We start from the raw sequence: 18,833 nt of genomic DNA, 5'->3' as shown, positions 1-18,833 counted from the left end.
ATGTGCTTCCTGTGTGGGCGGGGGGGATTCCCCAAAAGCGAGAGTGCGCTCTTTCACGCATGCGCATGAAAGAGCGCACATCTCCCTGAGGATAAGTGCTGCCTCAGGGAGATCGCTGACATTTTTAACAACATTAAAAATAGAAAAAAAAATTCCTTAACATGTCCCCATCAAGTGACAATGTCAAATGAGACGGGACATGTTCATAATTTACATTATAAGTTTATTAAACATTTTTAAGCCCTACCTGAAACCTCATCCCGCCAGTAAATGAAGTTTCATGTTTTTTCTATTCCCCGCCGGGGCTTCTGGCCTGCCTACCAACCTTAAGTTGGATGGGCAGGTCCTTTAATTGTATAATTGATCCTGTCAATGGCCTCAATTGACCATTGACAGGTCGGCGGGCGCACAGCTGATTTTGCTGTAAGCCTGTCTTCCTGAAAATTTTAATGGGGCGGGATGATGGCGGGAGTTCCCCCCCGATGTCTTCCCGCGTCATCTTACGCGTCGGCAAGTGGGCCCCGCCCCCTGCTCGCCAATGCCAAAATTCTGCCCACAGTCTCACTTGAGAAGGCCACAAGATGGCTACTGTGGGAAGTGGCAAAATGTCACATTGTTGCAATGGAGGTTTTCAGTGGGCTGTATTTTCCGTCGACGAGCAGGGGCGAGACCCGCTCGCCGATGCATAAAATGACACGGGGTGATGTCAAGCGGAAGTCCCGACGTCACCCCGCGTCATTTACATATTCAGGTCAGCCTATTAAGGCCATTAAAAATCTAAATGCAATCATGAATGGACCTGCCCGTCCCACCTTAAGGCTTGTGGGCAGGCGGACTTCTGAAAAAACATGAAACATCATCTACAGGCAGGACGAGGTTTCATGAGGAATTTTAAAATTTTAGAATGTTTTAAAATAAAAGCAATGGACATGTCCCAACTCATGTGACAGTCTCACATGAGGGGATGTGGCACCGAATTTTTTTCTATTGTTTATAGTGCTTTTCAGATTTGACCCAACTTCCCTGAGGCAGCACTTTGCCTCAGGAAGACCTGTGCACTCTTTCACGTGTATGTGTGAATGAGCGCACTCCCAGCTCAGGGAAATCCAACCCCCCCCCCACCCCCGGCCCACACAGGGAGTGCATAACACTTCCTGGCAAGCATCACACTGACTGGGCAGGTCTTAATTGGCCCGTCCATGTAAAATGGAGGCGTGCCCCCAATCAGAGGTGCTGATCAGGAACCCACCCTCCCGCGCCTGCCCCTGCACATCCCCCCGATGGATTTTTCGCTGACCGTCCAACCTTACAGTTGGCCAGAGGGCGAATCGGCTGGGCAGCATTTGGATTTTTGAGGAAACCTCATCCAAGGGTGGGATGAGGTTTCCAATATTAATTTTTAAAACTTTTCTTTATCGTCAGTGTGTTGCAGTGAGTGATTTTTATGGGTGGAAATGCTTTTCGGAATTTCAAAATGTTTACTTTTGGATTTAAAATTCTTCAGCTCCCTGAGGCAGCTCTCTGCGTTCAGGGAGCTTACATTGTGCGTTCCACTGCATCCGCGTTGACTTCAGCGTTTGCCCTCTTCCCACACTCACCCCAGTAGCACTGAGCTCTTCAGCGCGCCTTTCACACTGGCTGGCCAATCGCAGGCGGCGGCCCATTTCCCAGCCACTCCCAGACCCACCCACTGTGCCCGCCCAACAACCCGAAAATCCTGTCCCTTGTTCTAGTCTCCCCCACAAGAGAGAGCACCACCTGGTATCCACCCTGTCAAGCCTCCTCAGGATCCTTTATGTTTCAGTCATAATTATTCCAATCACCAGTGGATAAAGGCACAACCTGTTCAACCTTTCTTTATAAGATAAGCCCTTCACCCCAAGAATGAGTCGAGTGAACCTTCTCTGAACTGCTTCTAATGTAATTATATCCTTTTTCAAATAAGGAAACCAAATCTGTACACAGTTCTCCAGATGTGGTCTCTCCAAGGCCCTGTACAACTGCAGTAAAACTGACCTTTTATATTCCATTCCCCTTGAAATAAATGCCAACATTCCATTCACCTTCCTAATCACTTGCTGTAGCTGCATGCTAACTTTTTGTGATTCACTTACCAGGACACCCAGATCCCTCTGTACCATCAAGTTCTGCAATCTCTCTCCATTTAAGTAGTATACTGCTTTTCTATTCTTTCCGCCAAATTGTATAAGTTCCCATTTTCCCACATCATACTCCAGCTGCCAATTTTTTTGCCCACTCACATAACTTATCCATATCCCTTTGTAAACTACTTAACTCCTCCTGACAACTTACTTTCCTACCTATCTTGGTGTCATCAGCAAATTTAGCTACCATAAATTCAGTCCCTTCATCCAAGACGTTGATGTAGGTTGTAAGTAGTTAAGGTCCCAGCTCTGATCCCTGTGGCACTCCACTACTTACAGCTGCCAACCTCAAAAATACCCATTTTTCCTATTCTCTGCTTGTTGTTAGCTAATTAGTCCTTTATCCATGCTAAAAAGTTAACTCTTACACCGTGAGTTCTTCTTTTATATAGTAACCTTTGATGTGACACCCTTATAAAATGCCTTTTGGAAATCCAAGACCACTGCATCTACAGGCTCCCCTTTATCCACCATGCCTAGTTTTTCAAAGAGCTCCAATAAATTAGTTAAGACAATTTTCCTTTCACAAAACCATGTTGACTCAACCCGATTCCACTATGATTTTCCAAGTATCCTGCTAAAACCTCCTTAATAATGGATTCTAGCAATTTCACTATGACAGATGTGAGACTAACTGGCCTATAATTTCCCACTTTCTGTTTCCCTCTTGAATAAAGATGTTACATTTGCTATTTTCCAATCTGCTGGGACCCTTTCAGAATCTAAGGAATTTTGGAAGATTACAAACTATAGAGCAGTGATGGACAACCTAGGGTAGTGAGTGGACCACATGAGTGATCCTCCATCTCAGCAAGCCACAAGATTGAAATCGGGCATGTGCACCAACCATGACCCCATGAATAAGATTAAATACATTTATTACACACTGAATATTTCATAACAAGTTATAGAAAATGATGAATCATTCACAAATTAATAGAACTGTCATCAACTTCAAATGGTAAAAACACTTCATCATACTCAGTGTGACTTCTAGTTGGATCTGTCCTCCGTAAGCTTCCTTAGATAGTTTTGCTAACTGCGCTTGTGTACCTAGAATTTGCAGGGCGTGCCTGTTGAACCGTAGCAGCACTTTGATTGGATGCAGAGGGAGCGCACAGCCCTCACAGTTAATGTTGTGTGCAATCAGCATGCACCTCACTTCACGTGCCTTTGCTTTACATGCATATCAGGTGAAAAATACAGGTGGAAAAAAAACTATGTGGACGAAAACCAGCGGAACCTAGCAACCCTGCACTTGAGCAACGGTCAACAAAATGTCTCGCAGGCTGCACTCAGAGCCCTGAATCTCTGCATGCAGCCCAAAGGCTGCAGGTTGCCCACAGCTGCTGTAGAGTAATGTGTGAATAGTTATGTTAATGATGTTAATGATGATGGAAGTATGACATCAGGGTCAGATGACCTGGAGACTCCAAGGGAGCAAGACACAGAAAACTCAGTGTCCAGAGAAAATGTACTTACCATGAGGTCTTGGACGTAAATCGTTGTAAATAGTTTCAAGAAAAACTTAATATTAACTATCTCCAAGTCACACATAGGACTGGATTTTACCATCAGCAAGGGGGTGGGGCCCGCTCGCTGATGCGTAAAATGACACGGGATGACATCGGGCTGATCCCCCATTTAGATTTTCAGGAAGGTGGGGTCACAGCAAAATCAGCTGCAGGCCCACCAACCTGTCAATGGCCACTTGAGGCCATTGACAGAATCAATTAAGCAATTAAGGGACCTGCCTGTCCAACCTTAAGGTTGGCAGGCAGGCCAAGAACCCCAGCGGCAACTAGAAAAAACAGGGAACCTCATCCACTGGCGGGATGAGGTTTCCCGTAGGGTTTTAAAAATTGTAATAAAGTTGTTATGGAAATTATGACTATGTCCCAATTCATGTGACGTTGTCACATGTAAGGGATTTTTTTTTTTCTATTTTTAATATTTTTAAAAGTCGAGGCAATCTCCCTCAGGGAGATGATTGCGTTCTTTCATGCACGTGCGCTAAAGAGTGCACTCTTGATTTTAGGGCTTCCCCTGCCCACACGGCGGATGTCACGCTGGGTGGGCCTTAATTGGCCCGCCCACGTAAAATGGCAGTGCAGCCCCGATCGCCATCCACAACCGCCTGCGATTGGGTCAGCTCCGCCTGCCCGACAAACGGAAAATTCAGCCCATAGAGTAAGAGAAACTTCACCCAGCCAAAAAACAAGTAAAGGGCAACAAGGCAAACCCAATAACCAATGCCACTATTATCTCTGCAGCCACTTCTCTTCAGGCCCTAGGCTGCCAGCCATCTGGTCCTGCGGACTTGTCAGGCTTTACATCTAATAGTTTTCTGAGTACCTTTTCCCTGGTGATGGTTTTAAGTTGAATGTTAAGCATTTCTCTTTACCGTGGGAAGTAACTCCAAGGAAATCCAACACACCAACTAAAGCCAGGACAATAAAGCAATTATTGTAATTAAAACAGAAATTGTTGGAAACAGACAGCAGGTCTGGCAGCATCCACGGAGCAAGAAACAGTGTTAATGTTTCTGGGCAATGACCTCTCATCAGAACTGCCATTATTGTTCTGTTTGTTTCTAGGGTACACAAGGATTTGTCCAGGGATTAGCTGTAGCAAAAATCGACACCTATCAGCAGTGCATGGTCATGTAGTGCTGAGAAAATCTCCTATCAATATTACCTGAAGCCCTTGTATTAGAGAAATGTGTTGCCTTTAGTTGGCCCACTTAAAAGTACCATTGAGATTCAAAACATGCTTTATAAAATGTGGCATGGGGGATTTCAATCATTCCATGGTGAAAATCATGTTCTTTTTAAAGTTTATTCTTGGGATATGGCTGACTCTAGCAAGGCCAGAATTTACTGTCCATCCCTAATTGCCCTTGAGGGCTGTCTTTTTGAAACACTGCAGTCCATGTGGTTTCTGCAGTGTCATTAGTTAGAGTTTGTGGATTCTGACCCATTGACAGTGAAGGAACAGCAGATATATGTCCCAAGTTGGTATGTTGTGTGACTTGGATGGGAATTTGGAGATGATGGTGTTTCTATGTGCCTGCTGTCCTTGCCCTTCTGGGTGACAGAGGTTGCACACTAGGGAGATGCCACCAAAGAAGTGGTTTAAATATCGGCCTGAATGGCAACTGATCACCAAAACAAATTGGGAATAATCCCCAAAAAATAGTTTCTAAAAGATAGCTTCATTATTGTCATCAGGATGTATTCCAATGTTATAGAAACAAAAAATGCTGGAAATACTCAGTAGGTCAGGCAACATCTGTGGAACCCCATTACCACTCCTTTGTGCCTTACAGCATCACCTCTTTTGTCATCTAATCTCTCCGACCTTTCACTTTATCACAGACCTTCCCTTTAGTTCTTTCCTCCACTTCCCCCACTTTCCATGCCTGTGATACATTCCTAACTTGTTTCCAGTTCTAACAAATAATCATCAGCCTGTAGCATTAACTTGTTTCTTCCTCCACAGATCCTGTCCGACCTACTGATTATCTACACCATTTTCTGTTTATATTTTAGCTTTACCCATCCACATTTTTTCATTTGAATATTGTATTTGTTATGAGGTGGCAGGTGTTATGTGCCAGTTGGACCAAATCCACATGAGAAACTTGGCCACGCGATCACAACAGTTTTACCATCTGCATTTATTACTAGAAGATTTGTGCACTGAATTCAGGAGGAATGAGTCCACTAACAACTTCAGAGATTTTAAAAATTAAATTAAAATATTTATTAACAAAATAAAAGAATTTAAACACATGCATAAGATTACAATTACTTGATATTATAACAAATCCCAAAATTCTTAATTAACCTGACTCTGAACTGCACACCCTCTTTAAGCCAACAGCCCAAAATAGATTTTAAATTTAAATAAGCAATCCAGCAAGGTTACCACACCACCCACTCGACAGTGGAATTCCAAAGACTTTTAATACAACTTTAGTTACTGGAGCAGCACTTCTTCAGTGTGGCTAGAGTCTGTTCCCAAGTCTGTCTCACCCAGTGTACCTTTCCAGATTTTCCACAGCCACCCCCACATAGCCTTCCATCCTTCTTTATATATGTTTCTCTCTCTTTAATGTGTAAAATTCCATTGTTCTACATGTCTTTGAAAATTTACTTTTCCCATGATATAAAAATCTTTCATGTTGTCAATATGGTCTTTTGCTTTTGGGAAAAATAAACATATTGCTTTGCCTCACTTATCTTGTTAGTTGTAAATATCACACCATCCCTTTGAAAATTAAATAACCCCTTCACATATCTGAAAATGCAAATTTCATTCACTCCCTATCTGTGGAATCCTCATCCTAGCTTATCCATCTCCATTTCAAAAGTCTGTTTTACACCTAACTCTTTCGATAATTTCAACCTTGTAGTCTAAACGTCTCTAGTCTAATTAAATCGTCATACAGACAGAACCATCCACACTCACACCCATCAGCCTACAATAATATTCTGAAAAATATGATATTTTCGTGACAATTTTGTACTGTCCAGCCTGTTTACATCTGTCACCTTATATTGGTTAAAACTACTGATTGTAATGTGCTCAGCAAACATTAACCTAAAACTCAAACTTTCCGCTACAAAAACAGAAATACCTGGAAAAACTCAGCAGGTCTGGCAGCATCGGCGGAGAACAACAAAGTTGACGTTTCGAGTCCTCTTGACCCTTCAACAGAACTAAGTAGAAATAGGAAAGGGGTGAAATATAAGCTGGTTTAAGGGGGAGGGGTGGGGGGGAAGGACTGTTGGGTATATATGTGAAGTTGAGTGTTCTAGTGCAACCTTCAGACAATATGATTGATTCGACAGTCTGTCACTAAATGAAGCCTTACATATCAAATAGAAAAACACAAATGTTGAAACTGAACAGGCAACTCCGTCATGACCAGAAAATAGAAAGTTTGATTAATGTTTTGAATGGGGCCACTTAGGAAAACCCTGATGAAATGATTTATCAAATGCTTAACTTATCTCTGTTTCCCAGGCCAGAATTTTCACATCAGAGTGTGGGGGCGGGCCCAGCACGCCAACGTGTAAAACGACAAGTGGTGATGTTGGGCGTGCCTCCCGACATCACCGTGTGTCATCCCGATCTTTCGCTCGGCAGGCACGCACTGGCCAAACTGTCAAAGGCCTGTTAAGGCCAATAAAAAAAACCAGTTAACGTAATTATCAACACTGCCCATCCAACCTTAAGGTTGGTGGGCAGGCGAAGAGCCCAAGCGGCCTTCATGTTTTTCAGGAAACCTCATCAATGGGCGGGATGAGGTTTCCCGAGGGTTTTGTTGAATAAATAAATAATTTATTCACTTTTCATAAACATGTCCCAGCTCATGTGACGCTGTCACATGAGGGGACATGTCTAAATGATTTTTATCTTTCTTTATTTAAAACATTCCATATGAACTTAATCTCCCTGAGGCAGCTTTGTGCTCTTTCACACGCATGCGTGACAAAGCGCAGGCCTTGACTCTCCCTCCTCTCCCCCCCCGCACCCCCCCGGGCCACACAGGTAACGTTGAGCGCTACCGGCCGTGCATCACAATGGGTGAGCCTTAATTGGCCTGTGCATGTAAAATGGTGGCGTGCAGCCAATCACGGGCGGCAATCAGCTCTGTGCCCGCCCATGCCCGCTCCTGGCCCACCTGACAGACAGAAAATTCTACCCCCAGCCACTAAAGGGCAGAATATTATGCTGGGCGTGCGGGCACGCGCCCAACACCCCAGAATGACTCGCGATGACATCAGGTGTGCATCCCAACGTCATTGCGTAGGCTCACGATATTTCGTCCAGCGGGCGCAGGACGAAATTGGCTGCGCGCCCGCCGATAAATTGTAGGCCTATTAAGGCCATTAACAATCTTATTAAGTTCAAATTTAGGATGTCCTTCCAACCTAATGGTTTGCAGACAGGCGAAGAGGCCAAGCAGCCTTTACATTTTTTAGGAAACTTCATCCACGAGCAGGATGAGGTTTCCTAAAGCAAATAAACATTAAATAAAAACTTTATTTTTAAATTAAAAACATGTCCCAGCTCATGTGACAGAGTCACATGAGGGGACTCATTTTATTAAATTTTTATTCTCTCCTTAATTTTTTTACCCAGTGCTTCAATCTCCCTGAGGCCCGGAGCTGCCTCAGGGAGATTGGAGCGCTCTTTCACCCGCATGTGCAAACTGCACACTAGGCCCGGCTGTCCCTCCTCCCCCCGCCCGCACAGGCAGCGCTCAGCACAGTCGCTCGCATTCCACACAGGGCAGGCCTTAATTGGTCCCTGCCAAGCACACCCGCCAAGGGCAAAATCCTGCCCTACGTGTTGCACACTTCCAAACACTTTCTGTTTTCATTGTCTATTGTCTGTTGTGGGAAAGTGTGACATTGAACAGAAACAAAAATATTCCTAGTGTCTAATTAACTGCATTGTCAGGAGAAACTACATTACGCAAGAGCAGTAGAATGTGGGCCTTGCTACCACATGGAGCTATTGAGATGACTAACATAGATATATTTGAGGGGAAGCTGCATAAGCTGACGAAGGAGAAAGGAATAGAAGGACATGCCGATAGGATTGGACGAAGCAGAATGGGAGAAGCCATGGGTAGAGCTTAAACTCTATATAATTATATGTTGACTAGAGTTACCTAACTTTTCAAAAACAGCACCTGCTGTTTGTGTCACAAAATTCAGAAAGAATGCTTCTAATTCATGAGAGCAAACCGAAAAACAAATGTCAACTTTACGGATTTGTCTTAACTTGGCATTTCCTTGTTAATGGAGCTATTGACATTTCAGAGAGTGAGGACTGAGGTTATTGTTCTATGAAGCTCTTCAGTGACCAGCCGTGACTGGACAGATGCACTCTGCCTGGTACTCAGTTTAGGTTAATCTTTATTCCGACATCGAATGATAGAGACTGCTTAACAGTAGCCACCCACCTCCTGAGAGTTAAAATCTCTCCTTAATCCACTCATTCCTGTTAAGTATCCTTTATTGACTTAATATGTCCGAGAACGTTTTCCCTTCTTAAAAACAAATATTTTCATTATAATCAAGCTGCTGAGTAGCTATCAGCTAACAAAACATGTGCAAGGCTCGCTTTCCAGCATTGCTCTGCTTCCAATTGGATTACACCATACTTTAGGTGAAGCCTGTGTCCAGAGCCTCAGGGAGACAGGGAACATTCTCAACTGTTACAAATGCAAAGCTAGGGTAAATGCTATTAAAACTGAATCTGGGTTGCTGCACCTCAAGCAGCTATCTCCCACCAGCAACAAAAAAAACACAAAATGGTCATTTCCTGTCGTCCTGGCATTGGGACAAGTAAACTTCCTTTCCTGCTGTGGTTTTTCTCCCTGTTCCAGCCTTGCTCTCATCGGCTGATCTCCAGTTACAAATGAGCACAAACTAAAACGTGTTGAGACTTAGGTCTCTATGATTGCTTTCTTTGGTTCTTTGTGCTTCTCAAAACCTATTCTTTTGAGTGTGAGACAATTTAATTGTTTGGTAAATTTTTGGCACATGCTTTTTATTTGAACAAACTGCTGGCAATGGTGCCAATAATTTATAGGGCAGAGTTGGCAATGAGACAAGGGATGACGTGACAAAGAATAATTGGCCACATAGCTTTAAGCTTTGAAAATTGACAGCTCTCAGCTGTACTTTCATTACAAAACTCTCCTGCTTTCTTTGCGTTCAGTGACTGTCATCAGCTGCTGGTCTGGTAATGCCTCAATTTAAAAATTCTCAGCCTTGTTCAAATCCTTACCATGGGCTTGTTCCTCATTACTTCTGTAAGCTTCTGTAGAAGTATAGCAAAAGGAGTCATTTAGCCCCTCAAACCTATTCAGTCATTCAGTGAAATCATGGTTGATCTGCGATATTACTCCATATCTCCATAATTCCATGGGCCTTCGCCCCATATCCCTTAATACCTTTGGTTAGCAAAAATCTGTTAACCTCAGTTTTAAAATTTACAATTGATTTAGCATCAATTGCCATTTGCCATCTGCCATCAATTCCATTTACGGAAGAAAATTCCAAGCTTCTACCAGCCTTTGTGTTTCATTCCTCAAAGATCTGGATCAATTTTTTGACTTTGCCCCCTAGTCCTAGAGCCCCCAGCCAGTGGAAAGAGTTTCTTTCTATCTAGCCTATCTGTTTCCCTTAATATCTTGACAACTTTTATAAAATCATCCATTAACCTTCTAATTCCAGGGAAAATAGCCTAGTTTGTTTAATCTCTCCTCGTAGTTTAATCCTTGGAGTCCAGGTATCATTCTAGTAAGTCTATGCTGCCTTCCCTCCATGGCCAATATATCCTTGCCTAGAACTGCTTATAGTGTTCCAGCAGTGGTCTTATCAGGGTTTTATACAGCTGAAGTGTGACTTCTATCCATTTGTATTCTAGTTCTCTAGATATAAATTCTAGCATTCCATTAGCCTTTTTGATTATCTTCTGTTTGTCACATTTAAATGATTGATATACCTGCCAGACCTGCTGAGTTTTTCCAGGTATTTTTTATTTTTTATTTTTTGTTTTGGATTTCCAACATCCGCAGTTTTTTTGTTTTTATATCTATATGTTGATCTCTTCCTCCACTGTAAATACTGATGCAACGTGATTACTTAGAATGTCCACCATTTCCTTATTTTTCCATTGACAATATCAACCTTCTCAATTTTCAAGGGCCCAGATTGCTCCTGACCACCCTTCTTTTCCTTATATAATTGTAAAAAAAAGAGTTTGATGCTCCTCTGCAAGTTTCTTTTCACACTCCCTTTTAGTAGCTCTGTTTTGTCACCTTTTGCTGTTTTTGTACCTTTCCCATTCACCAGGATCTGTGCTATTTTTCGTATGTTTTTTATTTTACCTTTTTAGTTGTCCATGACTGCATTTTTTTTGGCAAGTTGAGCTCTTGCCCCTGGGGAGTTTAAACTGGTTCTGTTTCTCAAATTCTTCTCTGAACACTTTCCACTGATTTTCATTGAAGATTTTTCCAGTTTACTGCGGACAGCCTGTCCCATCCCATTGAAGTCTGCTTAGCTAAATCTCAAATCCTAGTAGTTTTTCCATGATTCTCCCTTTCAAACACTATGTTGAACTCATTTGTATTATGATTGCTCTTTGATAAATGTTCACACAACATTAATCACCAACTAAATCTGGTTCATTACTAAATCTAAAATATGGCCTGCCCGCTTTAGTTCCAAGACATATTGTTGCAGAAAACCATCCCAGACACACTCAAGAAATTCACCACTTTTCTAACACGTGCTACCCTGTTTGTACCAATCTATTTGAAACGTAAAATCCGCAATAAAACTATGCTGTCTTTGCTACATGCTTGTCTATTCCCCTTTTTTATATAATCTACCACTTCATAGCTGCTACCTGTGTACAACCCTCACTACAGCCTTAAATTGTTGGCCGGGATTTTCTGGTCCCGTCACGGGCGGGACCCTCCGCGGGAGAGGTGGTGCCTCAGCCAGAAGTCCATTGACTTGCGGTGGGACTGGAAGATCCCGGCAGTGGGCAGGTGTGGAGAATCCCTCCCCTTGTCTTATTTTTAATTCTAGACTCTTAAAGTCTTCATTACGTTCTTATCTCTCATTGTATCTTCTTACCATGGAAGTGATTTCATTCTTAAATCACTAAGGCTTCTCCTACACCTGTAACAAGGGGCAGAAACATCCCAGATTTGCACTAACTGCAGTGGTGGGCAGGGAAAAGGACGTTTTGCCTGCTGGCCACAATGGTAGGTTTTTGTTCTGTTTCATCCCAATCCTGCCTCATTAATCATTCATTCCCAAGAAACACGCCACTTCACTGGCAGGCAACTTCAATTCGCCCACCACACCATCACCTCACCACTTCCTCACGCCAGGTGCGATATTTAAACTGCAGCCGTGCACACGCGTCTCAGTGCTTTCAGCCCAGGACTGCTGCACAGAAGACAAAAGGCAAGAAGACTGCAGCCCGTTGATTCAGTTACACATCCCTGGAATGTCTTCTGGACAGTGTTGGAGCCCATCACGATGCCTTCTATCTCTGCTCTGGCTGCAGGAGGCCTATCAGTGTCATCACTCCAGCAGTGTTGGTCAGTGCCAATGCTGCACAGAAGAGGTTTGCCATCCAGTGCAGATAGAAGATGAATGATCTCATCTGTGCCACCAGGGTAAGTCAACCATCTCATCACTCTAAACTCACACACTCATAAGCCCATCACACATTCACTGGCATCTCACTCACTGCCAGCTCAAGTGCCATCACCACTCACTCACTCACACACACCCTCACATCTCCATCTGGCCTCATCTCCTCTGGAAACTGCCTCCACAGCCTTCACCCTCTTGAGGCATGTGTCTCCACACACACCCTGTGTGAAAGGGGATACCCTCCTTCCCCAGTAAAGCCCTAGCCCTGCAGCCTCTTCCCTTGCCCGAGGCAATTTCTCCCTCTTCCCAAACCAAGCCCTAACTTGGCAATTGCTGAAAAGCCACCCCCACCTTACGGCAGGTACTATAAGTAGAGACCTGCCCATGAGCTCCCCCAAGTGATGTGGTGCTGTGTGCGAAGCCTGATGCCGATGACTGTGAGTGCTGCCCAAAGCAAAGTAGGGAAACAAACCTCAAAGTCCCAAGCAGAGTGCAGTTCACCAGGTGCTCATCACTTATGTTCAGTTGTGAAGCACACGTCGATGTGCCTGGATGATCCAACTTGGGGAGGTAATTCCGGCAAACAGGGCTTATAATGATATGCAGATGTATTAAAATGAAGTCCCTGATGTGCGGTGGCGGGAAACGTGGCCCGCCATTGACAGGCGGAGGGGGCGATCGCAAACTGGTTTCTGACATCGTGAAACCAGTTTTTGGCATTCCCGCCATATTGTCCGCTCAGACACTTGAAAATTCTGCCCATTATCTTTGCCTTTCCTGTGGATCTCATAACCTGATGTATTTAGTTCCTTACAACTCTCCAAGATCACTAGGTCCCTTCAATTCTAGCCTCTCAAGTATCCCTGATTTTCATTGCTGCACCATTGATGGCTGTGCCTTCAGCTGCCTAAATCTTAAACTCTGGAATTTCCTCCCCCAGCCTCCCTGTCTCTCTCCCTTATTTTAAAACTTTCTTTAAAACCTAACTCTCTGCCTGGATGTCAAATTTTGTTTGATAACACTCCCACGAAGCACCTTGGGACATTTTGCTATGTTAAATGCAAGTTGTGCTCATTGCTTCCTCATGTTACCCACAGAAATGCTGAGATTTATTCAGTATGCTGTGCTGTTGACAAGAAACTTAGAACTGTTTTTAACTATTCCCATGTGACTGTAATGTTACTCTTAAAAAATAAAATTACATGACTCAGTGAGTATTAGAACTCTGTCGTGAAATAAAAATGAAAATTGCTGAAATACTCATCAGGTCAGGCAGCAGCAATGGAGATAAACAGAGTTAACGTTTCAGACTGATAATCTTCCCTCAGAGCAGGAAGAATTTAGAGATGTAACAGGTTTTAAAACGATACAGAGGCAGGGGAGGGGGCAATTTAATCTCTTCTGCCTTTTATCCTATCATAAACCTTTCCTGTTGCTCTTTCTCTCTCCCTCCTCCCTCCTTTCCTGGCTTTCAATTGCTTAAAACCTGTTACAGTTTTAACTTTTACCAATTCTGACAGAACATCTTCAACCTGAAACGTTAATTCTATTTCTCGCTCCAGATAGTGCCTGGATGTTTCCTGCATTTTCTGTTTTTGTTTCAGATTTCCAAACAGCCACAGTTTTTTTGCCTTTTATCCTCTGTCCATCCTCCTCTGGGACATGGGTTCAGTCCAGCCCAAACAGAGAGCACAATTAGCCTAATCTCTTCTGATGGATATTAATGGTCCTAAGTGTGTTCCGTTCTAGTGCTGGGAACTTGGCAGATTTTGGTATCGAGCTGCTGAGTAGGCATTAGGGTACTATGTCTGAGAAATACAGATATCAATATTGGAATGGTAGGATCTGCTGTACCTGGGTTAAAGTTAAAGAGCATTGTTGGAGCAGAGAGAGCATTACTTTTTATCTAACTCATCATATACTTGAATTGGATTTCTTGTTACCAAGCCCGTCAAATATATGTTTCCAGTGCTGACATCCTTTCCCCCAGTGAGCACAAAACCTAACACATGCAGAAATTATAAACCTGAATCTACTGCTGGTGGAATGCCATAGCTGCTTGACAAACTGCTGAGAAAACCTATGCATTTCCCCTTACTGTAATACAACATGGACAGACTAGTGGATGTTAAGATAGACTAGCTACGAGACAATTAAGCCATTATCTAATTGAATGGTGGAACAGACTCAAGGGGCTGAATGTCCTACTTCATCCTGTTTCCCTATTCCTATCATCAGAGCCAGGTCCAGTCATGAGTCTGTCCTCTACAGTATTCGAGAGAGATTCCTGAGGCTTTGCGATCTTTTAAGACATTAAGATCAGAGAGCACTTACGCCCAACTTCCATATGGAGAAAATAAGTTCAACCCATGCCTTCAGATGCGAGAGTTCTGCAATCTACTCTGTTGATGAGTTAGTTCACAGGGTGCTCTGTGGAAACCACATCATGGTAGTTCTAAATTTTAAAGACTTAAATTGTCATCAAATAGAAGAGCTTTGGATCTTGCTGTGTAGCATTTTGTGCAGAGAGGAAACCACTTCATTTCTTAAATGCTAGCCATGTCCAAAGCAATGCAGGGCACTGGAGTGGATGAAGTTGATGTACTCCATTCTGCATCCCATTCTCTCCAAAGTCAGAGAAATATGATCTGGCCATTAGACAACAATGACTTGAATGACACAGTATACTACTTCTCAAGGCACTTAACTGGAGCATAATAGAACAAAATAGGACAAAAGCGGACCCTGAGCCATAAAAGAAAATATTAAGATATGAGACCAAAAGCTTAAAGAGATGGGTTTTAAGGAGCATCTTAGAGAAGGAGAGAGAGAATTCTGGACCTTCTAGCTGAAGGGACAGCAGCTAATAATGGGGCAAAGGGAGTGGGCGGTGTATAGGAGTTCAGAGTTTTTGAAGGTCTGTAGGCTTGGAGGATGAAACGGATGTGGGGAAGGGGAAGGGGAAGGCCATCATTTGGTTTGAATATGAGGATGAGAATTTTAAAACCGAGGTGCTTGTGAATTGGGAGTCACTGTAGGCCAGTGTGCACATGGCTGAGCAGGATTTGGTGTAGATTAGAATATGGGTCACAAGGTTTTGGACAGCGTCATGTCCTGAGTGGTAGGCTGCTTAAACAAGACCTTTGGGAGCTGCAACTGTTGCACTTCAGTAACTGTACAGCTAAACACAATGATTCTGTCTGTGGATGGACACCTGGACTTTTGTCACTCGTATGGCAGTGGTTTCATTAGCTCACTAGTTGAACCAAGGCTGCTGGAACTGTGATTACTCTACAACATGCTGACTGATATTCCAGAAGAACATCTCTAAATCTCTTTGTCCAGCAAGTGCACATATTGTGACCATTGCTCCCATTGGTGCCTTGTTCATTCTGCAATCTAGTACACAAAGGGGATTAGACAGAACAAAACTGATATCGGCTATTCCAAAATTGGCTTAATTTAGCACTTTATTCCAGTATGGTTTTAAGAAAATTCTAGTCTGTTCCCTACTGATCATTGGTTAAAAGCATTTTTGTGGCAAAGCTAAAATACACATAAGGTCTACTCCTTGTGGAGTTGCTATCTGTTTACTCCAATACAGATGTTCCCCAGATGCAGGAGCTCTATAATCCAATCTGTTTCTCACTAATGAAAGAGCCAGCAGTGAAATAGGTATAAATTCACTTGCTCAGTTATTTGGTTTGGTAACATTACTGAGGTACAAAAAAAGACTGTGCGATGCTGAAGTTCAGGAAGCAAACTGCAAGCTTACTTTGATCGCGGGACATGACAGCATTTCATAAATGTTGGAAAAGGGGGTAGGCAGACTTCTAGATTCTGTCATTTTGCTTTCCCACAGAAAAGGAGAGAGCTTTTACCTTCACATGCTTGAGGCTGAAATGTAAACTGCAGGTTTCAACGTAAGTTGGTGCACATGATGAATTGATTTTCTACCCAAGTGGAGATGGGAACCACCACATTTTTTATATTGTGTTAACACACTCACCATCAACCAAACTCCTGTTCTTCTGGAATGTTGGAGCCTCTACCAAGCCTGCGAGTGTTTTCTTTGTCCCAGCTATTTAGCAAAGCCAAAGATACCAGCTCATAGTTGACCTATAAACATCAAACTGTCGCTGACTACAGTGGGCCAGAGACACTGAATGGGAACCCTGTGTTCCATATTAACCCTCTCGGTCAGCTACTGCAGAATGGATAATTAATGAAAAGTTAATATGCTAATAAAACTCTCCATTTGCAAAAGGACACACTCTTAGCTCTTAAGCCCCAGAGGAACTGAGTGATGGAGGTTGTTAGTGCATTGTCCTATCATGAGAACTGGATTGCAATCCAGCCTTAACTAATGAGATAAGCCTCTTGCTTTGGGTTTGAGCAGCCTCACTCCAATTTCCTGCAAATGAGAATCCAGATCATTAAAACTGCCCATAATACAGCACAAGCTTGTACTAAATTGGCTGTCTACTTCAAAAGATGGCTGGCAATTGCATGTACACTTAAAAATAAAACATCTGCAGAAGAGCAGGCACAGGCACAATGGACCAAATTACCTTGTATGCTGTATGGAAGAAACAAAAGTGGAAATATTCTTTGAGAACTGACTTAAGATATTATCAAGGTGAAATAGAGGAGCTTTAGAGATGCTAGTTAGTTGGCTAGACTGCTAGCATGTGGTTCAGAATAATGCCAGCCATGCGGGCTTCAGTACTGGAAGTTTTTACACCTGGTCAAACTTGCATGAGATGATTTTTCTAGTTGGGAATTGTGGAAAAAATTTCCATGGCTTCTTAGGTTGTGGTAGTTTTGTAAACAGAGAGAGAAAATTTGCATTTCACTAACTGCAATGATACCATAAAGCGAGGTGATTTCCACCAGTCCCTCACTGCAATTAAAAGTAAACCTGGTTTCATATGATTTCACATGAGCAGTATTTTTACTGAAATTGGAAAAGTGTTTTATAAAGAAATATTTATAAAGTTATGTAACAATTGGAAATGCCAGCGGGGAAGTGATTTCAACAAGCTATATATGTGTACCCATACCAAGTCTCACTGTGCCCCCTTTCACCTCCTGGCCTAGAAATATAGGAGTGTTAGGAACAGGGGTCAGTCATTCTTCTCTGCCGTTCAATTAGATAATGGCTGATCTGCACTTCAACTTCATTGTCCTGTCTTTCTCCATATTTATTGATATTCTTACCCAACAAAAATCTATCTACTTCTGACTTAGAAGCTCCAGTTGTCCCCAGCCCAGCATTCAAGTCTTTAGCAAGGGAGAGAGTTCCAAATTGTAACCACTCTTTCCTGATTCTGCTATTTAATGGCCCAGCTCTAATTTTAGAGTCATGTGCCCTTGTTCTTAATTCTTACACCAGAGAAAATAGTTTATTCATATCTACCCTAATTTATTATTGAAATTTTTCTCCACAGAAGTGAAAGACTATGAGCCTGCCTTTGGTTCCAAGGTCCGGGAGCATCCCTGTGTAGAAAGCATGAAGGATGTTGTCCTGAGAGATCGGGGAAGGCCTGAGATCCCCAACAGCTGGCTTAATCACCAGGTACTTTAACCATCTTGTTACCAGTAAATAATGCTATGTCATTCAGCAAGTTGACCTTCACTTTTTTTATTTTTTGCCCATGAAGAAATCAGCTGAGCTCTGGGTCATCCAGGACTTCCTTCTCAGCTTTGGTAAAGACATCAGAGTTAGACTCTTTCAGGGACTTCCTTTTGTAGTAATAGCACTCTCCAATTGCAAAAGAGTGCAAGAAAGCTGGCAGCATGAAAAGCCCATTCAATCTATCAGGCCATGTCCTTCTGTATAAATCCATCCAACTACACATCCTCAATATTAATGTCAGCTGTGGCTTGAGTCAAAAGGACACAGGCTTAAGTCACACTTGAAAGACTAATAAACTCACATCCATGAAAGTGTCAAAGCTTTTAAATCACTACAAGTGGCTAATCTCTTAAAAAAAACAAAATTCTGTTTATGCCCTTAATCCTTTAATAACATATTTAAGCTGTCGATCAAACTGTGAGCTCAGAACCCCTGCTGGGATAATTGTAGCTTTTGAAACTCAGCCAAGCATTCATAATGAATAATTCTTAGGGAAATGCCAACAAATAACTCTATTGAAACTATTTAACAGATGATACAACAGATGGCCCGTCAGTCAAAGCAGTCCAGCAGTTTTTTTTAAACAATCACTGACCGTTGCAGGCAGTATTTTTTTTTTACAGTTTAAAGAGTGGGGGATTTAAAAAAGCTTCAGATCATGACTGTTAAACAGACCACTTTTTTCCTTCAAGAGCATTTGCCCTTCAAGGCCCATGCAACAGCCAAATTGGGGTCTGTTTGAACTCAGCAGTAAGCTCAAATGGCCCTACTGGGTATGGGTTTCCCTCCTGTGTGATTCATACCCCGCCATCTTTACCCTAACGATGA

General features: G+C 42.7%; 1 protein-coding gene across 1 annotated transcript in view; it reads left to right on the top strand.

The window, feature by feature from the left end:
* Positions 1–18,833, top strand: part of tgfbr2b (transforming growth factor beta receptor 2b) — an 85,722-nt gene that overhangs the window by 59,437 nt on the left and 7,452 nt on the right. Inside the window, exon 6 of the mRNA XM_041184694.1 lies at positions 17,818–17,945. Coding sequence (XP_041040628.1) covers positions 17,818–17,945 — 128 coding nt within the window. The remainder of the gene's footprint in view (positions 1–17,817; positions 17,946–18,833) is intronic.

Source organism: Carcharodon carcharias, chromosome 3 (assembly GCF_017639515.1).
Source record: "Carcharodon carcharias isolate sCarCar2 chromosome 3, sCarCar2.pri, whole genome shotgun sequence".
Taxonomy (NCBI): domain Eukaryota; kingdom Metazoa; phylum Chordata; class Chondrichthyes; order Lamniformes; family Lamnidae; genus Carcharodon; species Carcharodon carcharias.
The sequence above is the reverse complement of the archived record's forward strand: the minus strand, read 5'-3'. Positions and strand labels throughout refer to the sequence as shown.